This window comes from Telopea speciosissima, chromosome 3 (genome assembly GCF_018873765.1).
Source record: "Telopea speciosissima isolate NSW1024214 ecotype Mountain lineage chromosome 3, Tspe_v1, whole genome shotgun sequence".
In the NCBI taxonomy this organism is placed as follows: Eukaryota; Viridiplantae; Streptophyta; class Magnoliopsida; order Proteales; family Proteaceae; genus Telopea; species Telopea speciosissima.
The window spans coordinates 15,054,527-15,075,176 of record NC_057918.1 but is presented as its reverse complement, the minus strand read 5'-3'; the positions used below and the strand labels follow the sequence as shown (position 1 = coordinate 15,075,176).

The window sequence follows — 20,650 nt, the reverse complement described above, 5'->3', positions numbered from 1 at the left end:
CTCTTCACCAGAGGGGTGATACTTCAGATAGAAACAAGCCACAACAAATCTCATCAAGTAGAAGTCTTACCCAAAAAAAATCTGATCAAGTAGAAGATACATGAGCAAAGAAAAATTCTAGTTTTCATTTCATGAAAATGATTCTCTACATATGAACAAAGATGGCCTAATTTTTCCCAACAAAACCAACTTCGCTTCGCATGAGACCAACTTCCTCTCTTCACATCAATTCCTGAAAGAGACAACGCCACAGCTAGAGAAACCAAAACCCCCCCCGCCCACACACACATATTTTTTAGCCTCTTTTAACAAACCCTACCCCCACCCCCCACCCCCAAAAAAAAAAAAAACCCCTAAGGAAGACATAAAATGGGGAAGCGACAAAGCGAAGGAGCAACTAGCTGTGAATTCCTCCGCAACACACGCACACACACACATGAACTTCACATCAGGCTGACCCCTACTTTGTGCACTGAGAAGCCTCTAGTTCAGAGGCAGCTGCCCTGTCCAAGAACCATACCAACTTACCATTTGTTGGGCAGACCATTCGGGCTGGCAGCACCGGACACTCAGGCCCCACATCATCAATCACCAAGTGTACAGCCTCTGCCTTGTTTGCTCCTGTCACTACCACTGCCACATTAGAGGCCGAATTGATCACAGGCAAAGTGAAGGTAATTCTCTCAGGTGGGGGCTTGGGGGAATCAGTGATGAAGGTGACCCACTCATCTTTCTCGTCAAGTGCTATGTGGTTTGGGAAGAGGGAAGCAACATGCCCATCTGGACCCATCCCAAGAAGGATGAGGTCAAACTTGGGACAGTCACTAATCTCAGACACACCAACTGTGCGGGTCTTCACCAGCTGCCTGAGGACAAACCCATACTCATTAGCAGCCTCCTCAGCTGACAAGGAATCATTGATAGAGTATACGTGACCAGGGACAAACGGAACCTGGCAATTTCAGATATACATGAGGAGAAATGTGACAGCAACAAATGAAAAAGATGATGATCCACGTATTCTTTGTGGGGGCAGTATATGTGTAAAATTTGGAATCCAGAATTCTCAATACGAAGCTTTGGAATGAAGAATATTTGATCAAATACATAATGATAACCTTTCAAAATTAATAAAGGAATAAATCAAGTATCAGACTGTAGAACTTCACACCCAAATCAAATTCCTATCCTTACTACATTCCTTGTCTAAAGGATACCAAAAGGGTGTTAAATCACCAAACTGGCAGTTTCAAAAAGTTGAAGCCGCACAGTTCTGAGGCTGTTTATGCCACAAAGGGTAAAAGCAAGAAAAGAAAAATTAAGACAATAACATATAACTGTGTACTTCCCAGCACATTAAGAAAGGCCTATATATGGTCATCCACTAAGAATTTTATGAACTTTTCATTCTTTTTAGTTACTGACTTACTGTGATGGAGAACATAGAGGCGTACAGTAACAATAATCAAATGGTACAAACAAAAGGCTAGGATAGTGATCACAAGCCATATTCATGAACAGCATCTGGACTCAAGGGATTTGGAAAGTGTGCTGAAATTCTGACAAAATATGTAGAAACAGTAGCAAAACTTGCATTGAATGCACGATTTTCAACTTTCAAGAGATTGTGAATAAGTAAACAAAACATTGCACATCTTAACAAAGCAAATCGAATGAGCAGCTTGTCCATATTCCATATGTCACATCGGAAGGGTTGAGTTGGTCAAGGTGGTACCTTGTATGGTTCACATTCACATCTAAAGGGATAGCAGTCTCACACTGTTTCATACTTTCACGCTTTTATAGATATACACAACTGACAGCACTCATCTCTATCAGGAGTTATTTTGATAACTAACTGTCAATAAACTGATATTTTTTTCAAGGAGAGAGTAGCCACTTTATGCAAAAATGCTAAAGGTTAGAACTGTTTCCGATCCATCCCACCTGGGACCCTGCAAAAGCGGACTTGCACTAGGATGTTGCCCCCACCCCTTCTTTTTTTTCTCTCATTCATTTAAGTCAAGAAATTTTACTAAAGAAGGGAGGTAGGGGAACAAAGCCCAAGAAAGAAACAAGGACAGCCACTCCCCCTCTTTGAATACATATGTAAAATGTATACCACAATGTTATAGGGAAAAAAAAAAATTTTTTTTTTTTTTTTTTTGGTTTTTTTTTTTGGGGGGGGGGGCACTAAGGACACCTTAATCCTAATTACAGAAATTAGGGCTTAATGCCAAAGGCTAAAATAGGGGCATAGGGCACAAAGGGAATGGGTGGATTAGAATATGGGACAAAGGCTAGATAATAAGGTTGCTGACAGAAACAATAGTCTGGTTGCTCAGAGATAGGACAAGAGTAGGGCACAGTTGGGAGAAAATGTTATCTCATAGACCAGGGTTCTGTAAGCAATAGGGGCTGAAATCTCAAGGGAAACTGGGACAGTTAGCAGGTACAACAGGGCTTTGTTGGGTTGTGGCCAGAACAGGGAATGGGTACTAGTAGGACATGCAATCAGGGTTGGAATGAAGGTTTAATGAATATGGCGGATGAATGAGCAGGGATGATGGGTGAGATTTCAATAATGGAATTTGAATGAATAAAATAAGGAGTTAAGCATATCACGAAAGAGGGGAAATCGTCTTCCACTTCCAACCGAAACCAGAGGCAGAAAAACCAGGTTCCTTTGAGTTGGACGAACTCCTTTCCAACAATCGTTCGGCTTGAAATTTCAATGGAGTCCTCATAAAAGCACCCAAACGCAGGTCAAATCCTCAGCTCCTAAACAAGAAAAACATTCCTGAAACAAATCTTGCAGAAAGGGTTCGAAACCAGATTGCAGGGAAGAGAGGAAGAGAGAGGCTAACTTATAGGGACGACGAGAAAATAACAAGAGAAGGAACAGAGTCATACCACACAGACAAGCAAACCCAAACTTTTTTTATTCATTTTATCCACCGAGTTCCATTAGGAAACTATACTTGAAACAACTCCTATGTATGGCTAAGTCCTACCAAAAGAAAATGCAATTACAAAGATATCCCCAAATAGCTAATAAAACCCTACCAAGTACCAACCCTTGTTGGTCCAAAAACTCGGGTTGGGCCGGTTTCATTTGGGCTTGGATTTCCAAACTTGGTCGTATCGGTCCAACCACTCTAGAGCCACTGCATCAGCAGGACTGAAGAACAGCAGACCAAGGTAAGTAAACACAACAACACTAGTGTAGTTTAGACCCACCTATAGGCCTTGGGAATCCACCTTATCGGGCCAAGGAGAATCCGCTCCTCATACTGAGAATACACACTATAAATTACTGAGCAATTTCATTAACTTAGAATTCATGGTTGGTTGATCCCTTTATATAGAGTAGGGATCAGCCTCCTTACTTGTGTAACAAGCATTATTTTTCCAATCCCAATCCAAACTTCTAACAGACTTTCTAATTGGACTAAAGCTAGATCTGATTGACAAAACAAAAAAAAATTGGAAACAAAATAAAACTCAATCTAAGACAATCTACTGCTGCTGTAAGTCTTCTAGAAGCTTGCCATTTCTGGACAGAATCAAATCAAGGCCAAATCAGGTCCAAATCAAGGGAAATTGATCAGCTATTTCCCCATCATCCTCCTTACTCGTGTAACAAGCATTATAAGCTACATCTGATTGACAAAACAAAAAAATGGAAACAAAATAAAACTCAATCTAACACAATCTATTGCTGCTGTAAATCTTCTAGAAGCTTGCCATTTCTGGACAGAATCAAATCAAGGTCAAATCAGGTCCAAAGCAAGGGAAATCAATCAGCTATTTCCCCATCAGTAATCCATTGGGATGAACAGCCATCCTTTTTTTGATAGATATGTACAGCTCTCTTTTAACTACTTATTTATTAAAAAGGGCATACCCAGTGCATGATGTTCCCACCACTCCGGGGTCTAGGAAGGGTCATAATGTGCGCAGCCTTACCCCCGCTTCATGGAGAGGCTATTTCCCGACTCAAACCCGCAACCACTAAGTCACAATGGAGCAACCTTACCATTGCGCCAAGGTCTGCCCTTCTTTAACTACTTATTTATTCTCGAAAATAAATAAGACAAGCTATCTATCTAAATATCATGTAGGCAAACGACTTCATGGCTTCTATAAACACGGGAGGCCACTCATAATCAAATTTTTTAAGCAAATAGTATCTTATAGCTACTAATATTTTAAAGAACCAACTTGTAGAAGGGGATTTAATGTATGGGTTTTGTGTATGTATCATTTCTATTATCCTTCTGCCAATGGTTATTTGGGGGAAAAAAGATGAGAAACTAAATACTTGAAATAAAATCCGATATTCCTCTAAATCCAAAAAAACTACATCTCTTTGACCTTGGTCGATCACAGTCTCTATTATTCTCTTTCTTTGTTTCTTTTCTTACCTCCACCACTAAATCCATTCCCCTAACATTTGAGACATCTGACCAAGTTCAACTAATAATTGTTTCAGTCACCGCTAATCAATGTATCAGACTATCAATTGTTCAAAAAAATATCAGAAGCCTTGATTAAAAAGACAAGAACATAAGAAGCAGCTTTCCAAGCATTAAGTCACACATAACCTTTTTATAATACACCCTCTTTTTTTAAGGTTCGCTTAATAGTTATGTCTTGTGTATAAGAAAAATGAAAATTGTGAAGGAAATCGCATTATCTATTAAGAAAGTTAAATATGAAAGTTTTTATTCCAATTCCTCACAACTCATACTCTCTTGCAATCAACAAAATCTATCACTGATTTTATTATTACAAGGGAGCTTACTGTAAAAGAAAAGCTAATGGGTGAAGTTAATAACTGCAGCAACAATTATATGGAAACTACAGATCATCTGACAATGTAAAAAAGATCTTCCCTAGTTTAGTTCCACGGAGTTCAGATGCAAATTTTAGACTGCCAGTTCCAGGCTCAGATGTGCCCCAAAAATCCAGAATTTATGTTCATGCTTCACTTGAAGCACCTCCATAAGTGACATTTACTTACATCTCTCATCCCTCTCCAAGATCCAGATCCTGATCTGGGTAAGCTCAGCAGCCAGTAAGATGTAGTCCACATTTTAAGGTGTATCTTACTGTACAAACCAAACCTGCTAACAGATGCAGGTGATAGCAGATTTCATATCTGACCCACTCCATGTCATGCCTAATTGCACAGTCACAGTAATCTACCACGACGCCAGTTAATATGTGTGAAAAATTCAATTAGTATAGCATTTCCAAAACATAGTGATGCAGAAGCCGAAACCATGATTAATTTGGCTGTTCTTTGATTTTTCGTTGGAGCCTTTTTATTTGTTTGTTCTTTTAGCCTAGGGTTAAAACAGTCTTTTTCATGGTTTATCTTCTTAGTTCCCCTCCACGATTTTAGAGGGATTAGTATTTTATTTTATTTGTTTTAGTTGTTTACACTTATACTCCTATTTAGAGTATAAGTCTATTCTATGTTTTATAATTAGGATTCAGATTAGCAATCCCAACTCCTAATCTGATTAGGATTGCTTTAGATTGATTATTTGTAAGGCCTTTAGGCCCCCCTTATTATTATAAATAGTAGAATCGTGGGAGGCTCCCCCACCTATTATGTTTGAAATTTTGTTTCTTCTTGCTGCTGCTGCTTCTCTGTCTTGTGTGTCATATCAAGACCCCTTGTGAGTAATATCAAGGGCTAGGGCTGGAGTAATCCGGCGACTCCTAGCATCTTGCAGATCGGGAGGTTCATTTTCTTCTTCCTTCAAGTTCTTCAAGGTTGCTGCTGCTGAAATTCTGCAATTCCAGTAAGAGTTACAATTTCCTGCAACTTTATCATCTCTTCTTCTTATTTCCATCTAACCTAATCGACTTCCCCAAACCCTAGCTTCATCTACATTCATCACAGCCCTATTCCCTCATCAGATTACACTCAAAACCTAACCACAGGTCCATCACAGTAACCCTCCCACTCGATCTCAGTTGCAGCCTCACCTATCCACTACAAACCCTAAATCCCTCCCTCAACATAAAAACCCAAAACCCTAAGATCTGCCTAGACCTAACCAGCCATCAAAACCCCACCAAAGTCCAGCCGAACCACCCCCTCCCTGCTAGGAAAACTCGACCTAAAGCCCAGCCCCTAAATCTGCTCCTAAACCCTAGTTTCAGCTTAGATCCTAAATCTGAAAACCCAAAACCCTAACCCTAATATTTCTGAATTTCTATTTCTTATTCAAACCTCATTAAAACCTATTCTAATAGACTCCTAAAATTCTGCAGACCATTACCCAATAAAACCCTAACTCAATCTCCCATTCCTAACCCTAATTTTGCCCTAGTTACCCTAAACTGCCCATTCGGCCAACCCTAAAACAGAACCTGGTCCTAAGTGAGATTTATTTCACCTAGGCTACATTAAATTGGTATCAGAGCCATGGCTGAACATGGCAGCCCTGCTATGAATCCCACACGACCACCCCAACCTGATTCCCTTGCTGCAATCACGGCTATGCTGCAGAAGATCTCAACAGACCAACAAGTTCTTGGTGATCGAATGACAACAATAGAACAAAGGCAAGCTGTGCCTCTTGTAAGCAACCCTCTATATGTAGAGGAAGACAGATTCCAAGTTCATTCTCAAGTACATGGAACTCGGGGAAGGGATGAATATCATAGAAGTCATCCCGGCGTCACGGGGACCACAGAGATCGGTCTAGACATGACCGAGACTACAGGGGATCGACGTAGGTATGACAGAGATGACTACAGAGAAGACAGGGACAGAACTACTCAAGCACCTCGAAGACCTAACTTTGAGGAATATTTGAGGTCCTACTTCACTGGAGATGAAGCTACTAACCGGCGGTTCGATACACAGAAGGTCAAGCTAGAATTGAAAGAGTATGCTGAGCATGGTGATCCACAAAAATTCTATGACTGGCTTGCTGCCCTAGATGACTACTTTGACTGGTATGATTTGCCTGAAGACCGAAAGATGAGACTGGCACGCACTAAACTAATTGGTTCTGCTCGAGAATGGTGGCGCAAGGCAGAGCGGGACATGGAACGTGAAGGTAAAGCACCTATCAACTGGGAGGATATGAAGTATGATTTGAAAGAGAAGTACTTACCAAGACACTACACCGCTCAGATGCAAGATCAATTCAACTCCCTTCGTCAAGGGAACATGACTGTATCCGAGTACATGCAAAAGTTTGACTCTCTCTCATCTCGCATGCGACACAATAGAAAGTGCTACTCGGATGTTGTCCCGATTCCGGTTGGGATTGAGATCGACATCCTCAGGGCTATTGGTGTTGTGGATGTTCGGGCGTCAAGGATTGTTTTGAGAAGGCATTGAAGGTGAAGAATTATTGGTTGGGAATAGAGGATTTGATTCTTCCACGAGGTACTTGTCAAAACTTTTTCAGCATTCAAGTCTACTACCACTAGTCACAATCGAACTGGAAATTCTACTGCTGGTCCTACTCGATCAGCCTACTCCGCTGGTAGTTCTTCCCGTCCTCCACGTGCTAATTATAAAGGTAAAGCTCCCATGGACAGCAATGAACCCCACAAGTGTTTCCATTGCAATGAACTTGGGCACTATGCCAAAGATTGCCCACAAAAGCATAGACGTTAATGTGGCTGCCAAAGCGGAGGAAACCTCAAGAAGACACGATGAGCATGGCATATATGCACTACCCCGATAGTGATGAAGACTTAGACCGTCACCTTGAAGATCTAGATGGTGGTGCTCAAGGTGTCCATACAATTGCTCCAGTTCTCATGGATGATGTGGTTGATTGTGATAAGGTAATTGGGAACATTTCACGGGAGACAAGATCAAGCAAGTTGTTGTTCTTGAAGATGTGGGGCTGAATGAGAAGGTTATAAATATTGAAGACCCTTTGGAGGTTGAACACATTGATTTTGTGATGCCCCCTTGGTTCTTCGAAGAGAAGGCCCCACGACTTGAAGACCATATTCCCACTGTTATACCTTCAACAGAATTCTGCCAGGGAAGTGTTGAAGCTGCTGCCCACATGTTACTTCCTCCTCCTCATCACAAGGTTCGTGGACGAGTTTCTTCACACAAGCATGGTACGTGGACTCCCATTCATGAAGTCAACAAGCTCAGCCCCAAGTTGCCAGAGCGTTGTATGGATTTCACCCATTCATCGGAGATGAATGTTTCTAAGTCGGGGAGAGTTGATGCAGAAGCCGAAACCATGATTAATTTGGCTGTTCTTTGATTTTTCGTTGGAGCCTTTTTATTTGTTTGTTCTTTTAGCCTAGGGTTAAAACAGTCTTTTTCATGGTTTATCTTCTTAGTTCCCCTCCACGATTTTAGAGGGATTAGTATTTTATTTTATTTGTTTTAGTTGTTTACACTTATACTCCTATTTAGAGTATAAGTCTATTCTATGTTTTATAATTAGGATTCAGATTAGGAATCCCAACTCCTAATCTGATTAGGATTGCTTTAGATTGATTATTTGTAAGGCCTTTAGGCCCCCCTTATTATTATAAACAGTAGAATCGTGGGAGGCTTCCCCACCTATTATGTTTGAAATTTTGTTTCTTCTTGCTGCTGCTGCTTCTCTGTCTTGTGTGTCATATCAAGACCCCTTGTGAGTAATATCAAAGGCTAGGGCTGGAGTAATCCGGCGACTCCTTGCATCTTGCAGATCGGGAGGTTCGTTTTCTTCTTCCTTCAAGTTCTTCAAGGTTGCTGCTGCTGAAATTCTGCAATTCCAGTAAGAGTTACAATTTCCTGCAACTTTATCATCTCTTCTTCTTATTTCCATCTAACCTAATCGACTTCCCCAAACCCTAGCTTCATCTACATTCATCACAGCCCTATTCCCTCATCAGATTACACTCAAAACCTAACCACAGGTCCATCACAGTAACCCTCCCACTCGATCTCAGTTGCAGCCTCACCTATCCACTACAAACCCTAAATCCCTCCCTCAACATAAAAACCCAAAAACCCTAAGATCTGCCTAGACCTAACCAGCCATCAAAACCCCCCACCAAAGTCCAGCCGAACCACCCCCTCCCTGCTAGGAAAACTCGACCTAAAGCCCAGCCCCTAAATCTGCTCCTAAACCCTAGTTTCAGCTTAGATCCTAAATCTGAAAACCCAAAACCCTAACCCTAATATTTCTGAATTTCTATTTCTTATTCAAACCTCATTAAAACCTATTCTAATAGACTCCTAAAATTCTGCAGACCATTACCCAATAAAACCCTAACTCAATCTCCCATTCCTAACCCTAATTTTGCCCTAGTTAACCTAAACTGCCCATTCGGCCAACCCTAAAACAGAACCTGGTCCTAAGTGAGATTTATTTCACCTAGGCTACATTACATAGCTCCCACCAAGAAACCAAGACATGGATCCAGTACACACAAACACATACACAAACCAGTTGTGTGGGGTTTCCCATCAAGAAAACAGAGCTTGAGCAAATGAAAGATCCCATCCACCTTAAAATGGTTGCAATTTTCTAGTTCTAGAGAAGAAAATACCATTACCCCACCCCGCCCCGTCCTGCCCCAGCTTCCACCTCCCCCCCCCCCCACCCCAAAAAAAAAAAAGGGACAATGAAAGAAACAATTGATTAACACTCTCAACAATGGACTGGTTCACCATCATTCTGTAGAGGGACATCCTGGGATTGCTAGCTCTGAGCCTCTGAAAGAATCCTGGCATTTGGCTTGATGATACCTCAAGATTGAGCATGGGTTTTTCCATTATTGCTTCTTAGCAATGTCCTTGTTTAGGTACATAAATGGGATTATAGAGAATAAAAGAACAGGTGGGCTACAAGAATACCAGAGATCATAAATCAAAGAGAATGAGAAGATACATGGAAGTTGATTCCCATCAAAAATTTAAAAATTTACTGCAGAAAAGGGAGCCAAAAACTGAAACACATCAAAAGATCATCCAAAAGTCACCAAAGAAGCAAAAGACAATATAAGTCTAGTATTACTGGAGTAAGTTTCTCACAAGCCTGAAGCCGGTGCAGAGGTACACAAGAAACACTTGGTAATCAAGTTGGCAGTCCCTCAAAAGCAGTCAAACACCAAGGCAATTGGAATAAGGCATTTGTTCCAGTTAATTTTGTGAATATGATTTAACAGAGACTGAAAAAAGAATCTATCATAAGGTAGAGCCTTTCATACTTACATTTCCTTTTTGAATACAGATTTGAATTAGCTACTCTAATGGGGAATTCAAACTGGCAAAAAGATCAAATTCATTTTAGAGGTGGATTCGTCCTTGATGAGCAAAGCACTCCTAAACTTAAAACAGTAGCATTTGAAACAGTTTACTCAAATTTTAAGGCAACAGAATTCTCTGACTATGATAGATTCAGAGTGAAGAAACAATTGACTGCTCAAGGTTCTTACCACTAACAAGAAAAACGTAAAATAAATAGATAATCTCCGGCAACATACCTTGGACAAAAGTCCTTCCTTAGCTAATTTATAATTACTATCTGCATGATTCTTTGCCACTACACGCTCATCAGCCCAAAATATATACCATTTTGCCCAGTCTACAGTCTTGTTATAAGGAGTTTCGCATAGTTTCCTGGCCCCAACAGGAAATTTTAAACCCACTTATCCAAAAAAAATAATAATAATAATCCTAACAGCAAATTTTAAAACCCAAAACTCAACCAAATCTATGTAAAGGACAATAATATGTGATGAAAGGAAAATCGTTTTTACCCCATCAAGCTAATGAGAGAACCACCAGATATGGCAATGGCAAAGAACCCCCTCTCTTTCACTGATATATCAGATAATTCAGCTATGTAGTCAGCCAAATCGGTGGCAAGCTCATCCACATTTTCATGAACTCTCAACTCCCCTCTCTCCTTGGGACCCCCAGACATTGCCATTGTTCTTCAGGAGTCTACGATTCAAAAGCTGATCCTACAGTGAAGAAAACAATAATGTTTATCTGACAGAAATCTAGTTAAGAGATTTTATAGTATGTGAAATCAAAAGGCGAATAAAAATCAAAATTAGTCTTGGAACAAATGGGGCAGAAAAGTTGATGATTGTTAAAGAAATGCTGGAAAGCTTAATACTTCAAAACCACCACTGGATTTATTGAAATAGAGAAAAAGATAGCCAACTTACTACAAATTAAGACTATACAAATAAATCAGAAACAAAGCCCAAGAAAATAAGAGCAAACTTCTTAGTCCACTGATGCAGAGCAGATGAAGCAAGGATTCTCAAACGACAATCCAATTCCACCGAAGAACGTGATTAAGCCCAAAAAAAATAATGATCAGGAAAATTCAAATCAGCTTATTAAACAGATTTTAGAACCAAAAAGAAAAACCCAGATTATAAAATAATCAAAAACGTTAGTTGCAGAAAGAAGAATCAAAAGACAAGAACCCTCCTAAATCTCTTGATACCTAGGATCCCTTAAATAAGAAGAGGCAGGCTCCCCCAACTAAAAAAATAAAAACTTACACGCAGAAGGGAGAGAGGTGGCAGAGAAAACCGAAACTGAAAGAAGATGGAAGATGGTTTTACCTTCAAATATAATACAATACTCTAATCCAATTAATGATTAAAAGAAAGGGAAAAAAGAACGCTTACCAAGAGAGAAGAAGTTACCTTCCACGTGCATTCCAAGAGCTGAGTGAGAAACTGTAAATGGATAAGACAAAAGGTTTTACGAACGGTCCCGTCCAGGGCGTATTTATTGATGTATTCTTTAAATTGTGTTATGGGAAAAAGAATTCTACCAAAAAAAGTTATGGAAAAAGGAACATTAACCGGTCGTGCAACGCCGTGTAAGTGTGTGTATACATAGTCATATACAAAATGATGGGCACACTCTTGGACTTTTTCGCTTTTCAGAAGGTGCATCGATCATTTCACATGCAGCTATGTTTGGGTATAGAAACATACCGTGCTACGTGACCAGTTGGTGTTCTTTATTCCTTGTATAATGGTATTAATGACATGACAATTCTGATTATTGTATATTTAAAAATAATTTAAATTGATTATTTATTAAATTCTAAGAGAGAGTTTTCCTTGATCATGTGATCAAGGAATTTTACAGCGACCAATGGTTATAAATATCTTCCCCTATTTGCAAATAATGAAAAGGAATTTTATAGTGTCATTGTTTATGAATGATCAAAATAAATTTTATAGTGTCATTGTTTACGAATGATCAAAAGAAATTTTATAACGATCAATGGTCATAAATATCTCCCCCTATTAACGAATAATAAAAAAATATCTCCCATTGTGTCGAAAATACCCCTACTATAGTACAATACCTAATGCACACCCTCCAAACGCATCATCAAGGGATACAATGGTTGAAGGAAAACTCAGTCCTAAATTCTATCGTGAATCATTCCATTTATCACCACAAAATATACACATTGATAGTTTAAAATAAATTTAGATTTTGAAAACTTTATTTTATCACTTGATTAATTCTCTTAATTCATCTGCTTTAAACTCTCTCTTCTAAGCAGAAGTAAGATTGAAACGAAGAAAGCAAGAGAAATATAAAACAACACGAATAAAGAAAAAAAACATCAATGGCCAAGTAAAATCACAAATCTCAAACAATTTCAACCTCAAGAAAAAAAAAAAAAAAAAACCTTTTCAAATCATATGCTGAAAAATATAGGAATCAACTTATGTCTTTAAAAGAATATTTTATTCGAATGTTTTAAGAATCGTTATTTTTTATTAATTAAAATTTAATATTAAAAATTAATTGTTGTTAAGTTTTTCTTTTCTCCTTTCCTTCTTTTCTTTCCCATTGGACCCACGAAAAGTCCAAACCAACGTTCTATACCTGAATGCCTGATAATGAGAGTTCACCATACGTTATCTATGCATGCATGAATCATGATATATACATGGAACCTTCTTTGGGACTTGAAAAACATCCAATAATGATCATCCTGAATCCTGATTGGTGGTGATTCATGCTTGTCATCCCTTCTCGATCCCCCCATAAGAAAAAGAACTCAATGAGAATTACTAAGTAAAGGAGAAATATTCTTTGTGGGGGGGACTAGGGAGTGCTCCAATCCATGAAACGTGGTAATCACTGTCTTGTTGATGTCACTGTGTGTTTTTCCATTGATCACGCACATAGGGGTCATGTTCCCCACAGAGAACTCTTGCCCACAAATAAATATTCAAGAGTTAGCCTAGTTTGAGCCTACCTATATATGCTAATCATGTCACTAAAGGGATTCAAAAGTAGAGCATGTTACATCAAATCAGGTCATGCATTTACATTATTTAGTTACAATTCTATTGGACTATTTGGTAGGCCTTGACTGCCAAAAGACCCCTAGACTCTAAGAGTGTCAAAATCAAATCGAAATCGTTTACTAAAATCAAATTGAATCGTTTAAACGAAACTGAGAAATCGTTTAATAAATGGCTATATTATGTTTTCAAAATTGAAACCTTCTAATTAAATGGTTTACTCGAAAATGTACCGTTTAACACCGTTACTTGATTCCCATTTAAAGACTCAAAAGTCCCTTTTAATTATTGTGAAATAAGTGGTGATAAATGCATTGTAATTATGCTCTTATTCTAATATGTGGAAAATTGATACGACAAATTTATCTGACCGTTAGATATTAAGAAATAATCTAAATTAGGCACATATCAAATTTCATACTCAAATTCAATCATATAATGACAATTCCTCTCATATATTTCTATGCATCCCCCTAAAGTCCCATTTCGTTTTGTTAGTTGTAATGTTATAAATATTATATATTTTCTTCCCTTATTATCTGCTTTTTGTATGGTCTTTCTTTGTATGAACCTCCTATATAAAGATATACTTCATCTGTATTTATTCTCTTGTAAATGAATCTACAATTTACAGTTCTACAAATATTCACATATTTTGCAATTCTGACAATTATGATTGGACTAAAACTTCACATGTGAACAGAGAACCAAAAGGTCATATCATCTATAAAATTTCAACCCCATATGAATTGTCACATAACGAAAATTATACATAGTTAGAAAAAGTGAAATATCCCTAACATGGTGATAATTAACAAGTTGTTAAGCGGGCATCCTATTTCAACTTCAAACTCGAGAATTGGAAGTGATGTATCTTCATAATTTTGCGTGGGTTGATGATGGTCCTGCAAAAACCGATCATTTTCATTTTTTTCTTTTACTACATGTCATGTATACATTAGGGGAAGATATTCATACACAGGAAATTCTTCCATCAACTCCGTCAAATAGAGGGAGCATTGGGTATTATATGTCATTTGGGATGGGCATTTATGTCAATCTAATTGCATTTAATACCGATCATGTACATGCACAGCTGTACATTGAAAACTTTTGCCTATACATTATTAGATGGATTTACTTTCTCTTTACCTGTCTCTTCCCTTATGGGATCTTAGTGGACTAAGGAAGATATTTTGAACATGTATACTATGGGTTGAAAAGTTAAGGAAAAGGTTTTATTCTGGCACCAAAAGTACACTCATTTAGGGTCATAAAATGTCTACCCCTATTGCATATGATTGATTATACCCTTGTACTGGTCCTCGATACCCAATAGAGACCATCCAAACACCTGGAAAGTTGATGCAGGGGAAAGGAATTGTTTACTTAACCCAATGTTTCTTTCTACTCTTCCAATCATACAGTTCTCCCCCTTCTCACCTTCTCATTTCCCCCCCCCCCTTTTTTATGGAAAATTTTCCCTTTGTTTATGGGTTTGTGTCCCCTAAACCTGCTGATAATACACTTCTAAAGTTTCTGATACTTTGTCGGAAAGTAGCTTATTTTTTAGTAGGAGTGAGATGCATGTGACTATCTCTTTTCTCCTCAAATTAAAGGGGTAGAGATGTCGTTTTGTATAAAGAAGAGAGAGATAGACTCGTGAGAGTGCTGGTGTAGGACATAGGACACACTCTCGTAAAGAGTTATTTTTCCCTACTCTTGTATTAATTAATCATCTCTCTAATTATTTCAACTAATAAGAAGAGAGCTTAGGATCATATGATTGGAAGAGATGGGATAATTTCTGAAACAATATATCATCCTTTTCCACTTTGATGGCACTTTATGCCATTTCAATCTATCCATTGTTCCCATTTTATGTTTTTTTTATTTATTGAGTTTACCTTGAAGGTGGCTTGTCACCTACCATTTTCAAAGTGAAAATGATGATCCTATGAAAGGGGAGGAAGCCCTGGAATCTCAGGCTTTATATCATCAACATTTGCTTAGGAGTTAGGAAGGATATATACAAAGGAAGAAAAGCAAGCCAAGAGAACCCATGAAATGCCCCACAATGATAATGAAATAAAACTTTTCCAACCTAAGTCTCAGGGAATCTAGCATTAATGCCAGCAAGTCTCTTAGATGGTGATTGATGGCCTTTTCTGTACAATGGTTACCCCCCATTTTGAAAACAGAGCATGAATCATGTCCAGCCCTTGGTCGATCTTGGATCGGGCATTGGTATCGGATCAAGTGTAAAATTGGAAAAAAAATAAAATAAAAAAATTCAATTTTAATGAAAAATAGAGATAAAATTGTTCAATCCGGGCTGATCTGGAGACCGATACTGATACCGATATCTCAATCCCTGTATAGTAATCATATATATTAAAAAAAATATCCAACCAACAGTATCAATTAAAATAAACATAAGGTGATAAGGGCTGTTGGGGTGGGGCCCAATAAGATTGTATTCAAAGAATCAGAATCTTCCAATGAAGAATAGGTCCCCACCACCCTTAGCTCCCACTTAAAAAAGTGTATTAGTCATAATAAAAAGATCATAAGAAGGATTGGGTGGTTTATAACAATCTAACCTAAAAGCTCTATTCATTGGAATTTTGAACATTTATCAAATTCTGTTCGAAGTGTTTTTTAACCATCCAAATATTAATGAACAGAAAAACATAAAGCTGGAATCATCAATATTCGAGCTGATTGTATTGTTGTTCCATCTCCTTTCTTCTAGATGGAATCCACTTTAATGGAACAAAAAAAAAAAAAAAGTAGATTCCGATTCTTTTACCTTTAGATCCAGTCCTAGAGTTACAAAATAAATGAAAATCCATCCCATCCCAGAGCTGTAGAACAGTTTAGGTTGCCAGTCTGAAATATCTATGGCTAAAAATCTTCTACAGTAGTCCACATCTGCCCATGTGGTGCAGTGCAGCTGTCCGAGCTCGACACATGGCAGATGCTAAATCCAAGGGTAAAAAATTATCGATTACTAGAAAAACAGTAATGCCTTCTCAACACAATGTTAACAATGAAGAATTGTAGTTCTCCCCACCCCAAAATCTCTTATGTGGGGCCTGTTTGGTTGTGGATCCATATAAGGGTTAAAACTTGGGTTGGGCTAGGTAGTCAATTGATGGATTATGAATATGGCCGAACTTGAGCCCAGCCCAATATGTAGACTTTAAGAACAAATTTCTTCGGGGGCTGGACTGGGCTGGGATGAGATGGGCTGCTGGGCTTTCATGGTGAACTCAAGACCAGCCTAACACTTGTGAACTATTGCATGACTTTTTTGACACACTTGTTTATTGGTGATAGATATCGGAAAAAGATCTTCTCCGGTGACCACATCTGCCAATGCGGGCATCGGAACTCGACACGTGGTAGATGTTAAATCCAACGGTTGGATCAAAAGATTAGAAAAGAAATAAAAAAAAAAGAAGAACTGGGTCAATCGATGGCCCTATTCACAATCCATCAATTGACTACCTAGTCCAACCCAAGTTTTACCCCTTATTTGGATCCACAACCAAACAGGTCCCACATAAGAGATTTTGGGGTGGGGAGCACTAGAATTCTTGATTGTTAACATTGTGTTGAGAAAAAATATATATATATATATTTGGGTGGGGGTGGGGGAAAGGCTAGCCAATTGCATGGTTAGCGTGGCTCCTGAGTCCGCACACAACCCAATACCTTTGTGTGCAAAAAGAACGTTCAGTCCCAAATGAAATTGACAATTACATCTAAAACCAATGTCTTTGTTGTGCGCACTATCATTAACTATTGCACTGGTGCAGGGGCTACACGACCAATTAACGTTCTTTTACCTTTTTTTTTTTTTTTTTTTTAATACTTGTGTATGCCAATTAATATCTATTGCATCATCAAACTACTTAATAAACCCATCTTAGAAGCTTTGAAAGAAATGGATTAAATTTTTAAATATTAAGTGTAGTATTCTAATGATGGAACAAAAAATAGGGTATAATTATGAGAATTTTAATAATTTATTTAACACCATTAAATCAACCATTAGAAAATGGAGTTATATATTGTTATTTTGATTTTCACCAAAGTCCCACTTAGTTATCTTTTAAATGGGGATTTTTTTATTTTTAAGATGCGAGTTTATAAACTAATTTTTTGTTTAGACAAACTACTACTCCTCGTGGTGGATGCAAGTTGTTGTGGGCTCCCAAGAGACCAAGGTGTGAGTCCCGGATCTTTATCACCTCCAGTTTGCTGATCGGCCCAGTTCCCCAGTTTCTCTAACAAAGGGGGGCTGAAATGACCTCTCTACCCATGCCCAAACACCCTGCCCGGGTGGGGTCCACCATCCCCCTATTAGAGGAACTGGGGAATTGAGCCGGTCAGCAAACTGGAGGTGATAATTTTCCGTGAGTCCCCCACCGTTCACTCACTCGTGGTTCCCCCCCCCCCCTCTCTATTATTGGTGGTGGGGAGAATTAACCAATAGTTTTTTAACCACGAAGATTGGTCTCATATCAATTTTTACAGCAAAATCTAATCATTTAGATACCCCTCCTATCTCCAAAAAAAAAAAAAAAAAAACTAAAAAACTAATCATTTAGACCCCTGTATTGACATCTTTCCCTTATGTTTTTAATTATTTGTTTTTCAAAATGTAATGAATCTTCAAAGTAGCTAATATGCCACATAGAAGATATTAAATTCGATCACCTAATATCATGTAGTCAGACAGTAGTGCGAGGTAAACCTAAACAACCACAACCAAAGAAAAACAATAAATTTCCGTGATTTTATGCATCGGCTTCAATATGTATTCAAATATTGATGTATTTGTTAGACAATTGATATAGATCCAAATATTGATGTATCAACTTCAATATTATTTGTTCTGATTATAATTTAATATTAATATAATTATATGCTTTATATATTTATATATTCTCATCAATTATAAATAATTAAATATTACTTAATACTATTTTTTATGATTATTTATATATTAAAAATAATTGGATATTATCATATTCTAATTCAGATATCCAACTCCCAGGTAGATACGAATTCAGATACTTGGATGGAATATCCATCGGATATTGGATTGAATTTAGATACCAAATATGTTAATCGGATAATTCAGATATTAATATACTTGTTCGAATTCTCTTCGTTTCCAATCCTACATAATTGCTAAATACCTACCGGCAAGAGTTTATATGCACAATCTACATTAACTATTATCAGATGGGCATTTATTGCCATAAAAAATGACCATAAAGCCCCACACCCCCTATTGAATGATTGATGCATGGAATCTACCGTGCACGAATTCCTTTTCCAATTTTACCATTAAAATGAACGATTTGACAATTTTGATTATTAAATATGTAGGAATAATCTAGCCATGTATAAAATTTCATGTTCAAATTCAACCATTTATCCTCTCTTATAATTGGATACCCTCCTGGAGGGTATATGTCCATGACTCTTTTCTGTGGTCCGCACCCTCTTAATGGTCCTTAAATTTTCAACGTTTTATTTGCCACTTGACAAGTATTATGTGGACTGAAATTTGACATTTGAGTAGAGAACCTTTCGGCATCCATATTCACAAAATTTTTTTCCCATACAACTTTACCACATGGCAAAAATAGATGCTCATATAAAAAGCCTCCTAACAAGCACATCCAATCAAACTCTTAATAAAGACATAAATTAAATATGAGAACTTTTTAAGAATTTTTATCACCTCCAATTCACTGCCCGCTCCAATTCCCTCCAATCCCTCACATAGGAGCATAAATGACCATCCTACCCCATCTTGGGCAGTGTGTTCGATCAGGGGATAATTAAGGTGGTCATTTCCGCTCCTATGTGAGGAATTGGAGGGAATTGGAACGGACATGAATTGAAGGTGACCTGTTTTCTCCATTTTGGCATTTCTCAAGCAAATTTGACTTTTTCAAAAGAAAAAAAAAAAAGAGGCATTAATCTTGGTGTGGCGGCATTTGCTTGGGTTGAAAATTAACATTGAAATGTCAAGGTCGGCAACATGTCCATAAAGATTTGGTATCCAATGGTAGTGCCATGTGAAATAAAATAGTAGGCTAATCCCATGTGTATTTTATAGCCTAACTCTTGCAAATATTTTTCAAATTGAAAGAGAAAAAAAATTAAAAAACAACAAAGAAAATCGACTAGAGATCGTTGCTAACATAGTGGCCAATGAGAACATACACAAAGAGTTTGATCTAAATAGGAGTTTTATTTCATTAGGGGTTTAACGATAAATTCATATAGTCTTGTGTTTGGGTGCAAGAGGCAAATAGTTAGTTAGCATTTTTTTTTTTGTTTCTTTCTAAAATATCTAAAAACAAAAAGACAAAATGGTGCACCTAATTGTACTACCTGAAGGCCATATAGAACATATTTTATATTTAAACAGTCAAAATTGTCACATGATCCTTCCATCTAACACATAAAGGTGTGGATCATGTAATGTTCTCTAGTATGGATAGACAAATAGAGTAAAAAAAAAATTTGTGAACAATAATGCCGATAAATTAATCCAATGTTGAGTTTACATCTATTAAAAAAAGTTGAAAGAAAAAAGAACTCATTAGAATAAAAAAAATTAGATTAAAATTATTAACTGAACAATTCGATCTCAATTTTACCTAAAATAGCTTACACTAAACCAAATCAAATCACTTTCAACGAAACCAAACCAAACCGTTAAACACCCTTGCCTATCCTCATGTGGTTGTTGGGCTTCCTTCGCTATTTTCTACCATTGGACCTCTCTAGTGACTGGGAGAAGATCCTTGCAATTTTTGGATAATCTTTCATCCTTCAATCATGAGAAAGAAAAAAGCACAAATAGTTGCATCACAAGCAAATGTGGAATATGGGTAACCACTAACCAAACAACAGTTACATCAAATCATACATATCAGTATGACTATGTGACACTTCTCACGACACATGGTTCATAATCTCAAGATCGATTAGGCTGATATGGATTTGATATCGATAAAAAAATGGTAAAAAACTTGCGTTTGTTGGATCAAACTTGGACTAAGGCGTGAATCCAGCAAGCACTTGGGTGGAGTAAAGCAGAATGCCAGATCAACCAGTTTTGATAAAAAAAGATAATAAAAAATAGTATGATTGTTAATATATTTAGTCTAAAGTTAAATAGACAATATTGTAAGCCAATCATGAATATAAATGAAAAATATTTCAATAAGAAAGAGGTAAAAAAAAAAAAAAAAAAAAACCTTTAAAAAAAAAAAAAAAAGCTCTTGCACGCGTATTGGATCAGTTCGGG

General features: G+C 37.5%; 1 protein-coding gene across 2 annotated transcripts; it reads right to left on the bottom strand.

Annotated features, from left to right (window-relative positions):
- Positions 1-379: 379 nt before the first annotated feature.
- On the bottom strand, positions 380-11,690 carry LOC122655932 (probable 6-phosphogluconolactonase 2). 2 transcript variants are annotated; one of them, XM_043850323.1, is made up of 4 exons: positions 11,671-11,690; positions 10,762-10,967; positions 10,486-10,621; positions 380-952 (listed from the first exon to the last, which is right to left on the bottom strand). In XM_043850323.1, exons 2-4 carry the CDS (start codon positions 10,932-10,934, stop codon positions 461-463), a joined length of 801 nt encoding a protein of 266 aa, XP_043706258.1. In that variant the 5' UTR covers positions 10,935-10,967; positions 11,671-11,690; the 3' UTR covers positions 380-460. The 2 variants fall into 2 exon arrangements, with proteins under 2 accessions (XP_043706258.1, XP_043706257.1); XM_043850322.1 differs by lacking the exon at positions 11,671-11,690 and adding an exon at positions 11,524-11,629 and having other exon boundaries at positions 10,762-10,968.
- Positions 11,691-20,650: the final 8,960 nt, after the last annotated feature.

Bases quoted from the DNA above. Each gene is read 5' to 3' on its own strand.
- LOC122655932 (XM_043850323.1), bottom strand. From the start codon at position 10,934: ATGGCAATGTCTGGGGGTCCCAAGGAGAGAGGGGAGTTGAGAGTTCAT. The intron at 10,622-10,761 runs GTAAAAACGATT...TGTTGGGGCCAG, and splicing joins TCTCTCATTAGCTTGATGGG to GAAACTATGCGAAACTCCTT. The intron at 953-10,485 runs GTATGTTGCCGG...TGAAATTGCCAG, and splicing joins AGGAAGGACTTTTGTCCAAG to GTTCCGTTTGTCCCTGGTCA.